Here is a 17,196-nt window from a genome sequence, read left to right on the forward strand (position 1 = left end):
GATGTAACCAGCAAACAAAAAGTTCAGTTCTATAATATTGGTTGGTTGTGCTTCTATAAATACACTACTTGTGAGAAGCCCCCTCCCCCTTAACAATCCTGAATGAGCAAAATGAGGAGATGGGAAGAAATTTTTGGAGAGTAGAAATGCAGTGGGTCATAAAAGCATCCTTTGGCAGAGGGGAGAGGAAGGTTATCAACACAAGTAAGAGACATTTGGAAAGCTGTTAGGAGAAATATGAATTGCCTGTTTATGATCAGTGACACACTTACTTTTCAAACTTTGCCAAGACATCAGCCACAACAGTTCTACTTTCAATGGCTTTATTGGTAATTCCATTGTATTCAAACAAGGCAAACATATTTCTGCTGTCTTCCATGCCCAAACCTCGAATTAATTTTTCAACAACCTAGAAGATAAAATAAAAAGACTGATCTTAATTCTTTCCCTTCCTTGACATTTTGTATCAGGTTTGCAGCTGTTTCTTTTTTAACCAAAGGTTGTTGTGATATAAATTTTACAGTTTTTAATTGACAAATATGTGGACAATTGTTAACATTTACACAAAACCAGATTTACCTTTTCTTCTCAGGAATGTTCTGAATTTGAATACTAGAAATACTTTTGTAAGAATACAAGATCATTTGTAAGAAAAGGTCATGTATATAGTTATTCCATTAAAATTATACAGTTTAGTATGTTGCATAATGATAAATCAATACAATAATATACTGTAGTATTACAAATACAACTAGTTCCACAGTTTTAAACTATTCCTGCTTTCTAAACTATTACTGATATTTGTATTATTTAGTTCTGTGAGCTAATATAAATCAATCTGTTAATATGTTCACAATGAAAGATAGGCATAAAACATGCCATTGTACAGTTGTTCTTTAAAAACATCCTATATTTTATAAAAAGTTGGACAACCTACTTACTCATTAGTAAATTACTCAGACTAGGTCAATTTCACAATCTCTATTATTCCACCTTATTTTACATACTCCAAGAATACATATTGGGAAGATATACCTATTTCCAAAATGTCTAGAAATACAACAAAGTTTTTTTTCCTATTTCACAAGGAGAACTTGTCATGCGTCGGTACATTTTTGCATATTAATGAACGCCCAATATTATACAATGTGGATCTCAAAATTAATCTTTATCAACTCTTTTTGTGTGTGTGCAAAACTACTCACCTCACCAGCAGTGGTGTGAGAGTTAATTGTGATTTTACAGGAACCTCCTCCATGACAGTAGACGGTAGATGTCATTTCCTGTCTGTTGATCAAAGTTTCAATTTCATCCCTGGATGGCACAAATTCTCTGCCTTTGGTTTTTTTAAGGGATTCATAAATAAACAAGGCATATTTTGCCATTTCTGTGCCTGGGAATTGATCATGGATTCTGTGGGAGAAACATTAAACTCCATTTTCTTATTGCATTTAGTCTTTTCCCGTTATATGCATTTGTGCTCTGAGGTTGCTGATCACTCCTTTCTAAACCATGATTCCATTCTTAAGGCTTCCTTAGGGCAGGTTACTTCCTTAGCAATCTCTCATTACCTTTTCCAAACTTGCTCAGGTTTGAGGTCTCCTCATCTGAATTTGTTTCCGCTGTAGTGTAGTTGGGCCAATAAGGCAGGGTAAATTTAGCCTACTTGCATGTCCCTACTGATTTTTCACTGGGGTGTTTGAGTATATCTGCCCCTTCCTTCCTAGATATGAAAGATGAATTCTGAGGCAAACCATGGATCTATTATTGTTTTCCTAATAATTCTCTTTACAAGTAGTCCTTAACTTATGATTGATTGCTTAGTGACTGTTCAGAGTTACAATGAACCTCCTTAAGGGTACTTATGACCTGATTCCGAAGTTCCAATGGCTACTTCCTGGTGGCCATGTGACTGCATGCTGGGCACTTGGCAACCAACTTGCATTTATGACCATTTGCAGCATATCTCACAGTTGCGTAACCATGTTTTATGACGTTGTTGCCGAAACCTGGAATTGACTTTTCAGCAAAACCAGCCCATCATAGTGAAGAAATCGTTCGCTTAATGACCATGGCAAAAAAAGTTATAAGATTGAGTGAGTCACATGGGTGATCTGCCACACCAACATTACAACTTATGACTGTAATGGGAAGGCTCCATTATGGTTGTAGGTTGTGGACTTACATATCGATTTATCCCAAAAGGACCTAGATGCCAGGATGATATGTATAATAGCGTAGAAACTACGTTTTATCCACCAAAGGAGCCCTTCAAACTACCAATCTTTATTATCTTAGTTCAGCTTACCTTTTAAGATGGAATTTCAAGTATTTGAGAATACTACGGCTTGGCAAAAACATGCAGCTCATGCAAGTGAGGATCTGCCAGCTATATAGATTGCCAAGGCTCCCTTTGTTAGGCACTTTGCAGGTCTGCTTGATGAGCTGACAGTATAATTCATCACGCAGGGGCCGTAAATCATGTCCTGTCTGGAGAATACCCTGAATAATGGGAATGGGATCTGGTACAGACTCCAGTTGCTGCAGAGAATTAAATATTTTGATAGCTTCGTCCTGCAGAGTTGTGTAGCCTTTGTCTCTTAGTACTAGAAGAAAAAGAAAGAAACATGCAAATGTACCTTAAGTTGAACAGAGACCAACTAAGATATTTCAAAGCATGAAAAGAACTACAGGCAGTCCTCGACTTACAATAATTCATTTAGTGACCTTTCGATGTTACAACAGCACTGAAAAAGTGACTTATGACCATTTTTTCACTCTTACAACTGATGCAGCATCTCCATGATCATGAGATCAAAATTCAATCCCCTCATATTTGCAGTGTCCCGGGGTCTTGTAATCACCTTCTGCGACCTTCTGATAAGCAAAGTCAATGGGGAAGCCAGATTCACTTAACGACCGTGTTACTAACTTAACAAGTTCAGTGATTCACTTAACAAATGCGGCAAGAAAGGTCCCAAAATGGGGCAAAACTCACTTAACAAATGTCTCGCTTGGCAACAGAAATTTTGGGCTCAATTGTGGTTGAATGTCAAAGACTACCTGAAGTAATATTCAAACTCAGAACTTACAGAAATTAAGTTTTCTTAATAATTTATAAGAATTTAACAGTTATTTCTTCACTAAATGATACATTTTGAAGGAAAAAAAGGCTTTTAAAAAACATTTTATGGTTGTCCTTCTTTGGAATTGAATCCTGAGTGGTTCTGGACATCATTCCAAGCTAATAAAACTAATTTCCCTTTATAGGAAAAGTAACATTTCAAAAGTCAAGTTGTTAGCTATTTCTCAATTTCAGTTTTCCTGAATCCAGCTGAAATCTTTGTGAGGATTATGAGTGAATCATCTTTGAAACAGTTGGATATTAGGTATTACCTTTCCCCAAATTTATTATCAGCCTAGAAATTGGAAATATGAAATAACCTGGAAAATTAATAAAAGAACCACTGCAATGAGTATGTGTGAAATACTCTCTGCACCGTTTAAACACTCTTTATCATGCTGATAGCAAGACTCCAGAAGATGCCTTATCAATGGGCTATGCAAATGAGTTTAAGACCTCTTGAGAGTGTGTGCATGGCAAAGGTGCTTATTCAGAAGGGGGCTTCTGCCATAACAGACCGGCATACCTTAAAGGCTTCTTAATCAAAACTTACTGTTCAGATTGATGTCTCCATAAGGAAGGGGTAATAGTGGGGAATGCAACGGATGCTGCGTGTAACGAAGAATTGGGTTCCTCTTATAGATCTGTTCAACAACTTCAGGGTTCAGGCAATTCTCCTATATAAATGTGTAAAAAGGATTACTAACAGTCAGGTAAGAAATTATAAAATTATAAATGACTGTGAAAGACCAGCAGTAAACCAAATTATGTAAAAATACTAAAAGGGAAAATAGAAATAGCAATTAGACTTATATACTACTTCACAGTGCTTTACAGCCCCCTCTAAGCATTTTAAAGAGTCAGCATATTACCCCCAACAATCTGGGTTCTCATTTTGCCAACCTCGGAAGGATGGAAGACGGAGTCAACCTTGGGCCAGTGAGAATCCAACCGCCAAAGTGCTGGCAACTGGCAGTCAGAAGAATTAGCTTGCAATACTGCATTCTAACCACTGTGCCACCATGGCTCTTGCCAAATGACTGCTACAACGACCTGGCCTATCTTTAAATTCTGACCTTGAACTCATTCCTTATTATGAAATTACATCTAAACTGGCAGTGCACAAATATATATATATACAATTACAAAATGATCTGGAAATTTAAAAGCAGAGAAATACTACATGCAAGATGTATATTTAAACTGTTCCACAAGTTTTGGGGGGGAAATTTTCATAAGAGATATAAAATAGCTTGCCTTGACCTAGTGACCTCTAGATGGCATCACAGAATGATCAGTATAAAAAGGTAGAAAGACAAATGGTGTTAGTTGGGGTATCAGCAGCTGAACTACACTAGTAACAAGAATGACAAATCAGAAAAACAATCACTTCCATTCCTGAAAATTATGACATAAAAAGACTATATAATGCAGTAGATTGCCTTTCTCTAATGATACTTTCCACACTGAAAAACTACCTTGATGTCTTGAATGAGCTGCTGTGTGGGAGTATCGATTGCTGCTTTTGTGTCGATCACATTTTGGATTGCACTTGACCAGCGAGTGGCTTCATTCAGTAATTTGGTGTAAAGGCGGTAACAGTGCTTGCGTCCATACACAGTTACATTCCAATACCCTAAAGCAAGAACAGGTAAGTGAATATTTTGTTAATTCACTTTAGAATATGAGATCCCCTAAAGATGAAATAGCTGAATTAGACTGATTAAGCCCCCCCAAAAAAGGCAGCTATTATCTATTCTACTATGAGCTGTAAACCTGCAGTTCTCTTAACTAAGCAATCAAAATCCCACAGAGACAGTGTTTTCTGCCTATAGATTAGATGTGTACAATTCCAAAGTAATTTTTAGATTCTTAACAGTCATATTATTAGCTCTACAGACTTAAAATAAAAAAGCGTTCCTGAGGAATTAAGTACCTGTTTCTTTAAAGATTTTCTCATCAGGGGGCACAGCGGAGCAAAGGCTGTTCAGCACCAGGGTGCCCAACTTGAGGGCGTTCTTCTCTGAGCTCTTATAATAATCCAAGGAATTGTGTGTCAGAACAAACCAACGTTTCTTCAGTTTCAGTGATGACATTTTTGGACTGTTCTTTACTTCTTTATGTAACCATCCTAGACAGAAGAAGAAAAGGCACTTTCTGAGTTGAGCCTCTGGAAGTTACTGATGTCCAAAATAAATTGCCTACCTGTATATTCATGAAATTGCCTATACGAGTAAGAATGCTTGTTCTTGAATATGTTATAAGCGTGTTTGGCAAGATGCTGCCAGGCTCCAATACACTGAAGCAGATACAGTAGTAGCAAAACTTCTGTTAAACCACAAATACATCACTTGTTATGGGGTAGGGTTTTTTTTTGTAAGAGTGCAAGTTGCAGAACCATTATTATACCCCTACTTTACCTCTCTGAATTTAGTTACTGTTAAAAAAGACCTAGGGAGCAGAAACATAGCAGATCTTTGACTATGAACAGGCAAATTGGTATCAGAATTTTACCAATTATCATGTAAAAGAAGAAAAACTTATGCCATAGTCTTTCTCAAAACTAAGCAGATGTCGGACAACTAATCTCCTCTGGTTTAGGTGAGTTATTTTGCAGTGGTGAATTCCAGCTTATACAATTCATTTTCTGGCTATTTTTCAGATATTTCTTTTGATTTTAGTCTCTCAAGCTATAACAATAGATAAACTAAGTTTCCCAAATAGTCAATTTTAACTCAACCAATTGAAGGAAGCCAATTTGCTAATTGTGCAAGTACTGCCCGACCAGCTATATCTAGCTTGCAACTATCTAATTTTATTTTGGTATTATTTTTTGATATCCAAAATAATCTGATGCTGAAGATAAATATCTCATCCTGTTTTATGAAAAGGGTGGTTCTAAAGATCAACATGGAAAAATGATAAATCTTTGTCAATTTTATATCATTAAATTTTAACAACAAACAAAACTCTGTTCGTGTAGAAGATTTCTTTTTTGAGAAGTTCTTACCTCTCACTATGAATTCTTGACCTTCTACTCGAGTGTCCCCTTTGGATCGCTGTAGCAGAGTGATCCAATGATGCATCTCCTCTGGTGTATCGGCGTTGCAGTGTAGAACACGATTAGCAGTGATGATTACAAATGAATTGGGTCTATAAAGGAAAAATAAAGGAAGAAAATGCCTGTATAGTAAACATGGTTACTGTTTGAAATCATAACAAAGTCTATCTGATTTGTCATTGTAAGCCTTTCTCTCTGGTTTGTACTATGTAATGGGACAACGTTGAATCATTTTCTTCATCAAGTTGTTCTTAAAATCACATTACTTAGCAATTGGGCCCCACCCACAACTTAAGTTTTTTAAATATAAAGGCACTTGATATTTAAACTCTATACAAACTCTATTATTATCATAATGCACCTGATTGTAGTTGATACAATAGTGAGAGAATACCTATTTTGAACTAGTTATGACATGCAAATCTCCCACTGGCAGTACTAGATTTTTATGAAGTGATTGAACAATGAAACTGGAAAACTGAGACTCTAGCAGAAGAGTCCATACAAGACCATAAAAGATTCCCTAGAACAGAACATTTGACCTACCCTTGTCACACAGAATCTGCATAGAATTAATGTTAAAAGTCAACCTCTAGGATTAACTATCAAATTAAAAAATATCAAAAATACATAAACATTTTAGGTGTCATTAAAATGCAACATTATTAATAGTCTCTTAAAGTAATGTAAACTTGCTTGTGTAAAGACCAATTTTAAAAAGGTAGGAGAATACCTATTGCTGGGGAACAGCTTTCTTATCCCTTTGCTGGTCCCCCTAAAGTACTTGGAGACTACTGGAAAGATAACACTGCTGTCGATTGCCCCCCCAAATCTGATATAACCAGATTCGTCTATTGTTCTTGAATTATGTATTTTAACTGTTGCAATTATTTCTCCCATGTAACTTGGTTGCTGACTTGTAACTATTTAGGATATCAAGGAGGGAGGGGTTAAATCGGACATTAAAAAAAAAAAAGATACGCTTCCTTTATAGATGGCAAACCTGCTTTGAGATGGAGTGGTGCTTCAAAAGCAGTTTAAGTTGTGCTAATAACAGCCCTCTCATATATCTCAACCCAACTACCAGTTCCAGTGTGTAGATCTCCTACATCAGAGTCCCCAGTTGTAGGGCACAAACCAATACCTGTCTGTGACCTATTAGAAATCAGGCTGCCCAGCTAGAGATGAGCGGTGAAGGAGTGGGCAAAACCAAAATAATCCCCCCACTGGTCCCTGGTACTGGTTGGGGATCATTGTCCTACATGATTAAATCCATAGCCAAGCAGCTTTACCCATTTCATTTTCCCTGGGGTGGGCTATGGAATTATAAATGGTATCAGTCTTCTTTCCGTCAATTTCTCAACTTACATAGTCTCAAGAACTAAGAAAAGTTGCTGAAATGTGTAATAGTTTAGAACGAAAGACTTAGTAATAATTATGAGCCCCAGAAGGGACAACTAAACTTACCGATCTGGACTATCCGATGCACAGACTGAATCAATCAGCCCTACATCTAGTGTGCCCTATGTAAAAAGAAATAAAACAAAAATATGGTGTTTATTGACCATGGAATAGACAGCACAAAATGGACAATGATTGAAAGTTGAAAGTATCCCCTATATGAGATACTGAAAACAAATACTGGTTACATGTGGTGTGGGAAAATTTATCTTGGTATGACTTGCATAGTTTGTAAGGCACAAAGTGTACCCTTTTTCAAGCTTCCTCTGAAAAAATAAACACTCTGCAAATAACAGATGATTACTGTAGTAATTTTTAGATCCCAACCTATATATATTCCTTGATATGCTGAATGGCACATTTTTAATGGTGCCAATCTCTTTTTGAAGTTTCTTGGATTATTTCTATTACCTCTAGGCCACTCTCAAGCTATTCAATTCATACCACAAAAACAGCCTGCCTGTGCATGTGGAGTGATGGCTACAATATTGATTACCAATTACTCTATTTGGCAAATGTGGCAAAGTTGCTTTATAAAGCAGGGAGAATCCATGACATAGTGAATGAACATGATTTCAGTCCTTCCAAAACCGGGCATCACAATGAAGGTAATGGAGAAGCCACCTTCCTAGCGTATAGCCAAATACAAAAGATGCTGCTCTAATACAACATTTTCACAAACAATTACATCCTTAAACATTTTTTAGTGCCAACAGAGTGACTTTTGTTCTTTCCTTACCATGGCATTCTGGGGATTGGCTTGCTCGTCGTGCATTTCTCTGATTTCCTGTTCTGTGGAAGTGAGAACTTGGCTCAGGACACTGAACCATTGACTGCAAAAAAATAAATAAATGTCAGTCTACTTTTTTTAATAGTACATTATTATTATTTAAATGAAACAAGACCTCTTTTATGATTTCTGGAAAGGAAGGCTCTTGCAAAGCCATGGAACATCAACATTAATCAACTTAAGAAAAAATATTTTAGTCATAAATACCAAATACAGATTCTGTAAATATGTAGCAGAAATTATTTCCCATTAGGAGAAGGCCAGGCTCTTTTATTATAAATGAATATCCTCTTCTGATTGGGACATCATTGAACATCATAGTTTGTATTTTGGTGGTTTTTTTTTTTTTTTTTGCAAGACAGTTAAACCAGACATATCACTATTTCTAGAAATATGCTGCTATATTTTCAGCATTACTTTCATAATCAGGAACAATACTGCCCATGATAATTCTTTTGATTTAGTAAATACTGCATCATTTAAATCATGTTTTCATATTTTATGGTTAGGTGTATAATTGTTTATATTTTTGAAAAAAAATATATGAAACTATTAAAAACTGGAATTTGCTAAACGAAGAAATAATATTTTAAATAAAATGTCACTTACAAATTATCCAATTGACTCTATCTTAACATTTTTAAAATTTACTAATAAGTTCTCAGCTACTAATGTTACATTGCTGTCAACCTGTTTCCACACATATGGAAAATTTCCTTGAATTGTTTATACTCTCACATCTTTCTTCTCCTTGACTCTTTTAGTTTGTTTAGTTTCCGGCACTTAAATGCTTTTGTTTGGCCATTTCTATATTATTCTGTTTATATTTCCTGCAACTGAAAAGCCCCTGATGAATGTCACAACCTGCATTTTGAATGTCTACACTTCCTGGAACTAACATTTTCAGGGCATTAAGCAATTTAAGATCCCTTATAAAGATAAAATCTAATTCATAAACCAACACTGCACATGAATGAATGCATTTCCTCTAGAGTACACCATTCATCATATTATGCTATAGGTTATCTACCCAATATCTTGGCATTCAGAAAATGCTCTGTAACTTTCCATTAATTTTTCTCTATAAAATAGGCAACTTTCTGAGTGTTTACATGTATGTGAAAGATCACTGGGAAGTTGTGATGTCACAACCTTTTTTAAAAAGAACTTTTTGTCTCTGATTGGCAAACCAATCCCCATTTTCATTCTCCAAGCTATCCTAGCTCTATCCTCATGGGCCAAAATTTTACATCTGAAATTTACCAGCAAATGTTAAATCTCAATGTGTTTGGGTAGTCTAGGTTAAAGCTGTCTTGAGGCTGGTTTTTTTTTATTTAACATAGAAATCGTATAGTTGATCTAATTGGGATTTCTATCTCCCAATTCCATGCTTATTTTGGGGGGGAAAAACAGAAGACTAAAAGCATACTATTAAAAATCAAGTATTTTACCTCTGAATTTACAATTTTGGGTTACTATAAATAAACTTAAGGGTCATATGCAGCTTCCAAAGTTGCTCACCCCTGTTTTATATAGACAAACTCCACTAATTCCTCTCTGCAGTTTTGCCATGTCTCCAATAACCTTTTTCTTCTTTGGATTACTAGATATAGTCAATGAAATGGGGCAATCTGTTTTTTATTAATCTGTCACATTCATTTGACATTTGTCTTTCAAAGCAAAGGCAACTTATATAAATATTACTTTCTCCTTGCTACAAGACAATGTGATTTGCCTAAGACCTCCCACTTTCACACACACACACACACACACACACACTTCACTTATTCACCTTTATTCACAGATCTGAAGGTGGCTTTTGGCTCACTAGAGAACAATTATAAGCTAAGCCAATCAGCTAATCATTAACTTCAAGGTAATGTTTCTATTTAGAATACTTTATGCTAATATTTGAGCCAAGGTGAAAAAAGATGGTTAACATTTTCATGATCAGACCACCAGAACTATTAACTATTAAGAACTATATAATTTTTAGGACGTCTAGGTTACAATAGAATACTGGACAGGCTGAAATTAATTTGCCTAAAATAGCTTTGTTTAGGTAAGTAAGGTACAGTAAGTTCAACTTAAAATACTAGCAGACATAGGCAAGAGTCAAGACAATGTATGTTATCAGGGCCTCTTATTAGAAAATATTTATTAAAAACAAAGGCTGTGATATAAGAGGGCACAGGTGGGTTGCACTTCTCAAGGTTGCAAGGATTCACCTGAACTTGGTGCTAGACTAGCATACTGGCTGATGTTGCTGTGGGCTGGGCTGGGTTTCCTAACCTGGTATGGAGACTTTGATCCCCTTTGCCAATACCTTGACCTTTCTGTGGATCATGTGCCAGTGCTCTGAGCAGGTCCAGAATGATATCATGATCAAAGGTATCCAAAACCAGTGAGAAATCAGGGACAGCCAGGATGGATGTTATGAAAGAGAGCTGGGTGGCCAATTGTTGGGAAGATATGTGGCAGAAGCATATTGATTGAATTTTACAAAATAAAAGTGGGCTAAAAAATCCAATAATAAATAAAAACTAACTCAGAAAATGATTTTTGATCTCTTAGTGGTTTCAATACATTTGCCAAGACCACATATTAAACATTCTAATCATATGAATACCAATGCTTTTAACCATTTTTGAAATAAAAAGTTACAAAATCTTTTGCCAAAGCTGTACATTTATTAATACTGGCTTAAGTGTAAAAGGTGAGTGTTTTATAACTTGATGGGAGGTTCTTTGGGTCTTTCATTTATGCTGTCATTTCAACAAAACAAATCAATCTCCAAATTAGCATGCCCTGCTTGTATAAAAAGGTAATTTTTCTGAAACATATTATCACAGATATCTAATATTTTATTGGCTGCAAATTTATAATTATTTACCTGAGAGCAAATTTCACTGAACTAAATGGGGCTCATATCAAAGAAATATTCCACGTTAGATATATTGCAATATGAAAACAATTGTACTTCTGGGCTAATGAGGAAATTTTTATTCATAAATGTTTCCACTATCAAGTAATCAAGCATTTCAAAAGAAAACTGAAAACTCTCTAATCGAAATTGTAGTAGCATTACATTATTGAATGGTTAGTCTCATGAGCTTTAACAATAAAATAAAATATAGTATACAGTCTAATTCTAAAATAAAATAGATAAATGGGAGTAGCATGATAAAATACTATCTGAAAATACAAAGAATCAATAATGAGACAAACTCTTAACGATTTTATGTAATCCAGTAGTAGTGTAGGCTGAAGACCAGATTGCTGTGAAATAGAGCTAAGAAATAAAGCAATTCTGTAGCCAGATTAAAAGAATGGTTGTTAAAACAAAATATCAACATCGACAGAATTACTGATATTATGAAAAAAATTAAGTTTTTCCTTGCCTAGACTCATTTTTCATTCATTTGGTTAGATGAGGGACAGATATCCAATTATGCAGTATAGTTATTATTTTTCTTTTGAGAACCATTTATTCTGAAGACAAAAATCCCAAGATAGCAAGTGCTTGTTATCACAAATAATATGGTTGCTTCGTATTCAATTGCTGAGCCAACAATTAATTATATGCTATCAAACCAAGAAAATAGGTGGTGTGTTTCATTTTTCATGTCTTTTTAGGAAGGACTCTCAGAAGGACAGTGTTTCATGGAAAAATAAATCAAGAAATTCAGAAGAGGTGAATTTGGAGTGCAGTTGCTGTTTATACTGAACACATAAAATGCACACAATTATCTTATGTTTTGGAAAAGAAAGAATGTACTGTATATATCTCAGAGGACAATAAATAACTTATATTATATAATTGCTGTCTATCTTTTACACAAATCTACTTTTATGGGTAGTAATTAAAAAAAGAAAGCTCCAATATGAATGTTTGATTGTAAACACTATTAAAGAGAATGGAAAAATACAGAACAAGAAAATGCAAACAAAAAGAATGATTTTTTTGTCACTTTAAAGAAAGGCACTACTGCATTTATAATTTATTTTTAGTATCTTGTTCAATTTCAAGTCCACATGACTTTACAGCAGCTCTGGGTATTTTACAATTAAAAAATATAAAAGGAAGCAAAAAGAAAAACCACAGCTGACTGGAAGACAAAACCATGAATTAAAGGGTTTCACTCACTAGCTTAACCCCAGAACTGAGTGAACTACCAAGTCTTCAACAATTTATGGAACATTGATGTCATTTTACAGGTTAGAGCCACTGCATGCTTCCTGGGCCCTTAAGCAGGTCCTTGACACTGCTTAATCTGAATTTACCAGATGTGCAGAAAGTTACAGAGACAGACTGTTCCTCAAGTAACCAGACCTTAAGCTATGGAAGGCCTTTTGGTGATAACCAGCACTTTGAATTGCACCCAGAAGCCAGCTCACAAAACAGGCCTGTACTGCCAACAAAATTTGGTGTTATAATTTCTGGAAAGTATTGGAATTTGGGATGCCATGAGATTGTTGTAAATTGTTCACACTAACCATGAATTTTAAAACTATACCGGTTTTATTTCTTTATGTGTGTGTGTGTGTTTTTAAATGTCACAGTTAAGTTTATCCTTGTTAAATGATACTGGAGTTTACAAATACAAATGATTAAAATGTACACAGAACACAAAAGACACAATTCTTACCTTGCGTCCTCTGGTGATTCAGCAATCAAGTGATACGTCCTATCTGTCATGACAATATCAATCCCATTTTCTTTGCATGTATTATCAATGATATCTCTGAAATGGGGAAGAAAGAGAGAATATTTCATTATATTTATAATGACAGTACTTCAGCATTTCCAAAATGCTCTTTTATTAATCAATAATTCGGAGTTCTTTCAAACAGCCCTGATATTGTCATCTCAGGGAAGGATATCACTGATTCAATCTGTTCCAACCAAGAATCTGGTGCACACTATCCCTTCAGCTAAGATCATGCAGGAAAATGAGAGGCATTTTTTTTTCACTCCAGTGAAGAAGATGAGAGATAGCAGCTTGCAAATTAGTAAATTTTATTCATGATTATACACTGGATTCGCCTGTTTTTAACTGCGGAAAATATCCTGCATAGACCTTACTTACTTGGCTGATCGTATTTCAAGTGTTCCTTTGAGTTTTTCTTCACCATCATTTTCAAAGTACATGAGTCTGGACTGTCGAAGGACAAACCACCTTTTCTTCCAGTTTCTTCTCGACAGTGTAGATGAACCCCCACCTTTTTTATGCAGCCAACCTTGTTTAAGAGCTTCCTGTTTTGAGCGGAACCATAAGAAGGTTTCATCTTTCAAGACACACCAACGACGCTTCCAAGTATTAATTAAGCCACCTGCCAGGAATGAAGAAGACAGGTTTTTTTTTTTTTAATGTTCCATGCTCCTATGCATCACGAAAACCTATCTTTCAGGCATCCTAGTGGAATCACAGAACTTCTGAGAAATCTGCTGAAGAACTTCGAAATTCCAAAGAACATACTGTACAGGGAAACTTTAATTTAATAGATGAATTGGCGAAGGAGATGCCAGTTATTCCTGACTCCATTAAATCAATTAAAACTGGAAAAAAAGCATAATGTGTGCATATAAATATTTTATATGTGTGAATAAGATCTACACTGCATTTAACAGTTGGCGGTCACAGACCTTCAAGCTATCTTCTATTACAACTAACACATTAAAAACCAGCAATCTGTCTTAACTTCAGGGCCTCCTTTAGTATGCCTGCCCTCTGCAATAGCATCTCCACTCCCCAGATTTAAACAGCACCTTACTCTGCTTTCTTTTAAATATACATATATAACATTGATGAGTAAAGATGATGATAAAGCATGTGCTATTTCATCAATTACTTTCATCATTGTTAAACAGGTTAGAGATCATGAGAAAGTAAGACAGATGAGACAAAACCAATAAAACTAATTCTAACAGCTGATCATTTAAAAAAAATCAATAAAAAAGGAAGATTCTGAGTATTTAAAAATGACTAGACATTATCCCGATTTCCACTTGTTTCCCCTCAAAAGAGAAATAAAGCACTAATATTGGATACTTAAGAAAGAAATTGTTTCTTGAATAAATTACCTTTCATATACAAAAAGCTATGAAAATAGGGTAGACTGACACAGCTATAGACAGAATCCCTCCGATATGAAAGTTCATCATCTGTATCAAACCGTGAGTCAAAGTCTTCTTCACTGTCTTCAAACTGGAAAATAATCAACATAATAAGTGAAGTTGTCTGATATTTCAGTCCTAATCTGTAACTTTTAACTTCTATTAATTCTGACAGGTAATTTTCATTGTTTAATAAAACAATGTACCTGTCACGTATGCAGTGCTACCCTTGTGATAAATAAAATTAATCAAATTTAATTTCTGATATACAATGCAGTCACTATAAATATGATTGCAAAAGAGCTACTGTCATTTTCCTGAAATAGAAATTTTCTATCATGGCAAAAGAGGATATCTAACTAAATACACAAAGATTTTATTTTAGAGTTGTACAACCTTTTTTTCCAGTCTGAAAATATATTTTAAAAAAAGCTATTTGAGGCCAGAGCAAAAAGGAAAAAAATATATAGATAAAACTAAACTAAAAGTAAATTTAATTAAATCCAGTTAAAATTACACCCATATATTTAATACAGTTTTTACTTAGGACACATTAAAAAAGAACATTTCAGCACTATTGAGCAGGTACATGCAGTTCTGAACAACAGACTATTCTATATTATTTATATTTTAGTAACAATTAATATTACATGTTAATAAATTCAAATTCTGGCACTTTTCTAAATGACTTTTTAGTAAGTCTGATCATTTAAGACTTCTCCCTTATACAGGATATAGTTTTGAGAAGCGTTTCATTTCAGTTGTATTAATGAACTCAAAAGGCCAAGGTTTGCAATACATAGCAGCCATTAAAAGAAGCCTCAGGGAAGACTAGCCATGAATGATGAGAAGACTTTTCCAGCAAAGTAGGAAAAGAATTTAGTGGAGAAGTTAATACTTGGATGGCCAATCAAGGGCAGTTTTTGATAAAGAGAACTATTCTGCATTATGTATAACAGTAGGATTTGACCAGATTAAAATTACTCTTAATTTCCAACAGTATGTAATGCAAGAAAAGAAACTACTCACAGAAGACTGAGCTCCCTCAGAACTAAATCTGTATGCTCCAGAACTGTTGTATGTCCCTATGGAACAGCGATAGTCAGGAGACCACTGGCTACTGTGAGAATTAGAAAAGGTCACACTGCTTCCAGAAGTGATAGCACCATCCTCATAGTCATCCTGGTCATAATCATAGTCTGCCTCAGGAGAGATGAGCTCTGAAGCATTAGGGGGTTGGTGGGAAACATTTTCTGGCATGCAGTATGTGGATTCCCCGCTTGAAGAGTTGTGGAGACTAAGAGAGTCAAGGATAGAAGGGATAAGGGTATTGTTGCCCGTAGCGGGACTAGCTGGAACGACTGTGTCATTCATATATGGATCCTCTTCTGAAGAGTCATCGCTTGTCCGAATGCCGCTGGTCCTTTGATCCGAGTGGCCATGCTCACTTGGGTTAGGTGAATCCTTGAAAGCATCATCATCTGCTTCAAAGCCCTCATCAACTTCCTCCTCAGGATATGGCTGGCTGAAATTAAAATTGGGTTTTTCAGTGCCTGTGGTGCCACTAAGCTCTGCACAGAAACTGCTGCTTACGGAGAGGGTTCTTTCAATGTTTCGGACACATTCATCGATCTCATCGAAGTTCAGAGACTCCAGGAACTCCTGTGCGGCACGACAGGCTTCATCTTCCAAGCGTTTCAACTCATCATCTCGGAGCTGCTGCAGCCTCTGCAGTGATGCTTCTGTCAACGTCAGTTCTTGCTGCTCCTTCATACGCTGCAGGTCTTCAATTTCTTTTTCCAGGCGTAGGATCTCCTCCACCTGCTTGTTTTCTTTTTGCCTCTCTAGCTCTTGCTTTAGTTCTTTTGGGGGTTTTGGAATAGCTGCAAGTGCTTCTTTAGCCTGCAGAAACAGTGCAAAAATCGTCTTTTTCATAAGTGTCGGTAATGTGCTATTTTTCAAACCTTAGAGGTTTTCCCTCATTCCAACGGTTATCACAATAAATTAATTTAACATGAACAAAGTAGGAAATACATGGCTAACCTGCTGAGCAAGACGTTCTGCTTCCATCTTTTGTTGCTTTCTAAAAGGATAATTAGAAAATGTCAGGAAGGATGAAAAGGCATCAAAGCAAAAGAAAGGCATCACTAAAGCAAGACATGGCTTCTGAAGACTTCTCAATAATTTCCACAAACTGTTCTAAAAAACTTATTTAATATAAATTGCTTACCAGATATATTAAAGCAAGTACATATTCCGTACCTTTCCTCCTCTTCCCTTTGCCTTTTTTCCTCCTCTTGCTGTTTCTTTTCCTCCAACAGCTGTCTATAAAATCGGCGGGCAATCAGCCCTCGCATCTGCTTCTGGAAGGTGATGGCAGCTTTCTTCAGCAATAGGTATCTCCTCCTTAAGTAAAAAGCTCTGTAATTTTTCTGTATGATAACTATGTAGTAAAGGACTTTTTTGTAGTGTTTTCTGAAATAATATGCAGAGACAACTCATGTGAAGAAGACATACTGTTTGAGCAATCACTACCCATGCCATAAATTAAAGATTCCAGATAGTAAAAGAAGTCTGTGGACTCAACTCCCATAAATATTCTTTCCTTGTGCTTCACATTTCTGTTCCCCTGGGAAGACTAG

At 35.6% G+C, this 17,196-nt stretch overlaps 1 protein-coding gene across 2 annotated transcripts in view; it reads right to left on the reverse strand.

Annotated features, from left to right (window-relative positions):
• The window catches only part of MYO10 (myosin X), a 158,582-nt gene that overhangs the window by 9,313 nt on the left and 132,073 nt on the right, over positions 1–17,196 (reverse strand). Inside the window, exons 16-30 of one of the 2 annotated variants that reach the window (XM_026673440.2) lie at positions 16,817–16,960; positions 16,598–16,637; positions 15,584–16,456; positions 14,522–14,645; positions 13,527–13,770; positions 13,086–13,181; positions 8,386–8,479; positions 7,653–7,708; positions 6,135–6,277; positions 5,061–5,255; positions 4,603–4,760; positions 3,678–3,801; positions 2,309–2,606; positions 1,206–1,413; positions 273–409 (exon numbers count right to left, since the gene is read on the reverse strand). In XM_026673440.2, the coding sequence (XP_026529225.2) occupies positions 273–409; positions 1,206–1,413; positions 2,309–2,606; positions 3,678–3,801; positions 4,603–4,760; positions 5,061–5,255; positions 6,135–6,277; positions 7,653–7,708; positions 8,386–8,479; positions 13,086–13,181; positions 13,527–13,770; positions 14,522–14,645; positions 15,584–16,456; positions 16,598–16,637; positions 16,817–16,960 (2,934 nt within the window). Of the gene's footprint in view, positions 1–272; positions 410–1,205; positions 1,414–2,308; positions 2,607–3,677; positions 3,802–4,602; positions 4,761–5,060; positions 5,256–6,134; positions 6,278–7,652; positions 7,709–8,385; positions 8,480–13,085; positions 13,182–13,526; positions 13,771–14,521; positions 14,646–15,583; positions 16,457–16,597; positions 16,638–16,816; positions 17,030–17,196 lie in introns of both variants that reach the window. The other variant, XM_026673439.2, reaches the window with a different exon arrangement.

The sequence above is a fragment of the Notechis scutatus genome, chromosome 3 (genome assembly GCF_049901735.1).
Source record: "Notechis scutatus isolate UNSWTSFEM ecotype Mainland chromosome 3, rNotScu1.2, whole genome shotgun sequence".
Lineage (NCBI taxonomy): Eukaryota > Metazoa > Chordata > Lepidosauria > Squamata > Elapidae > Notechis > Notechis scutatus.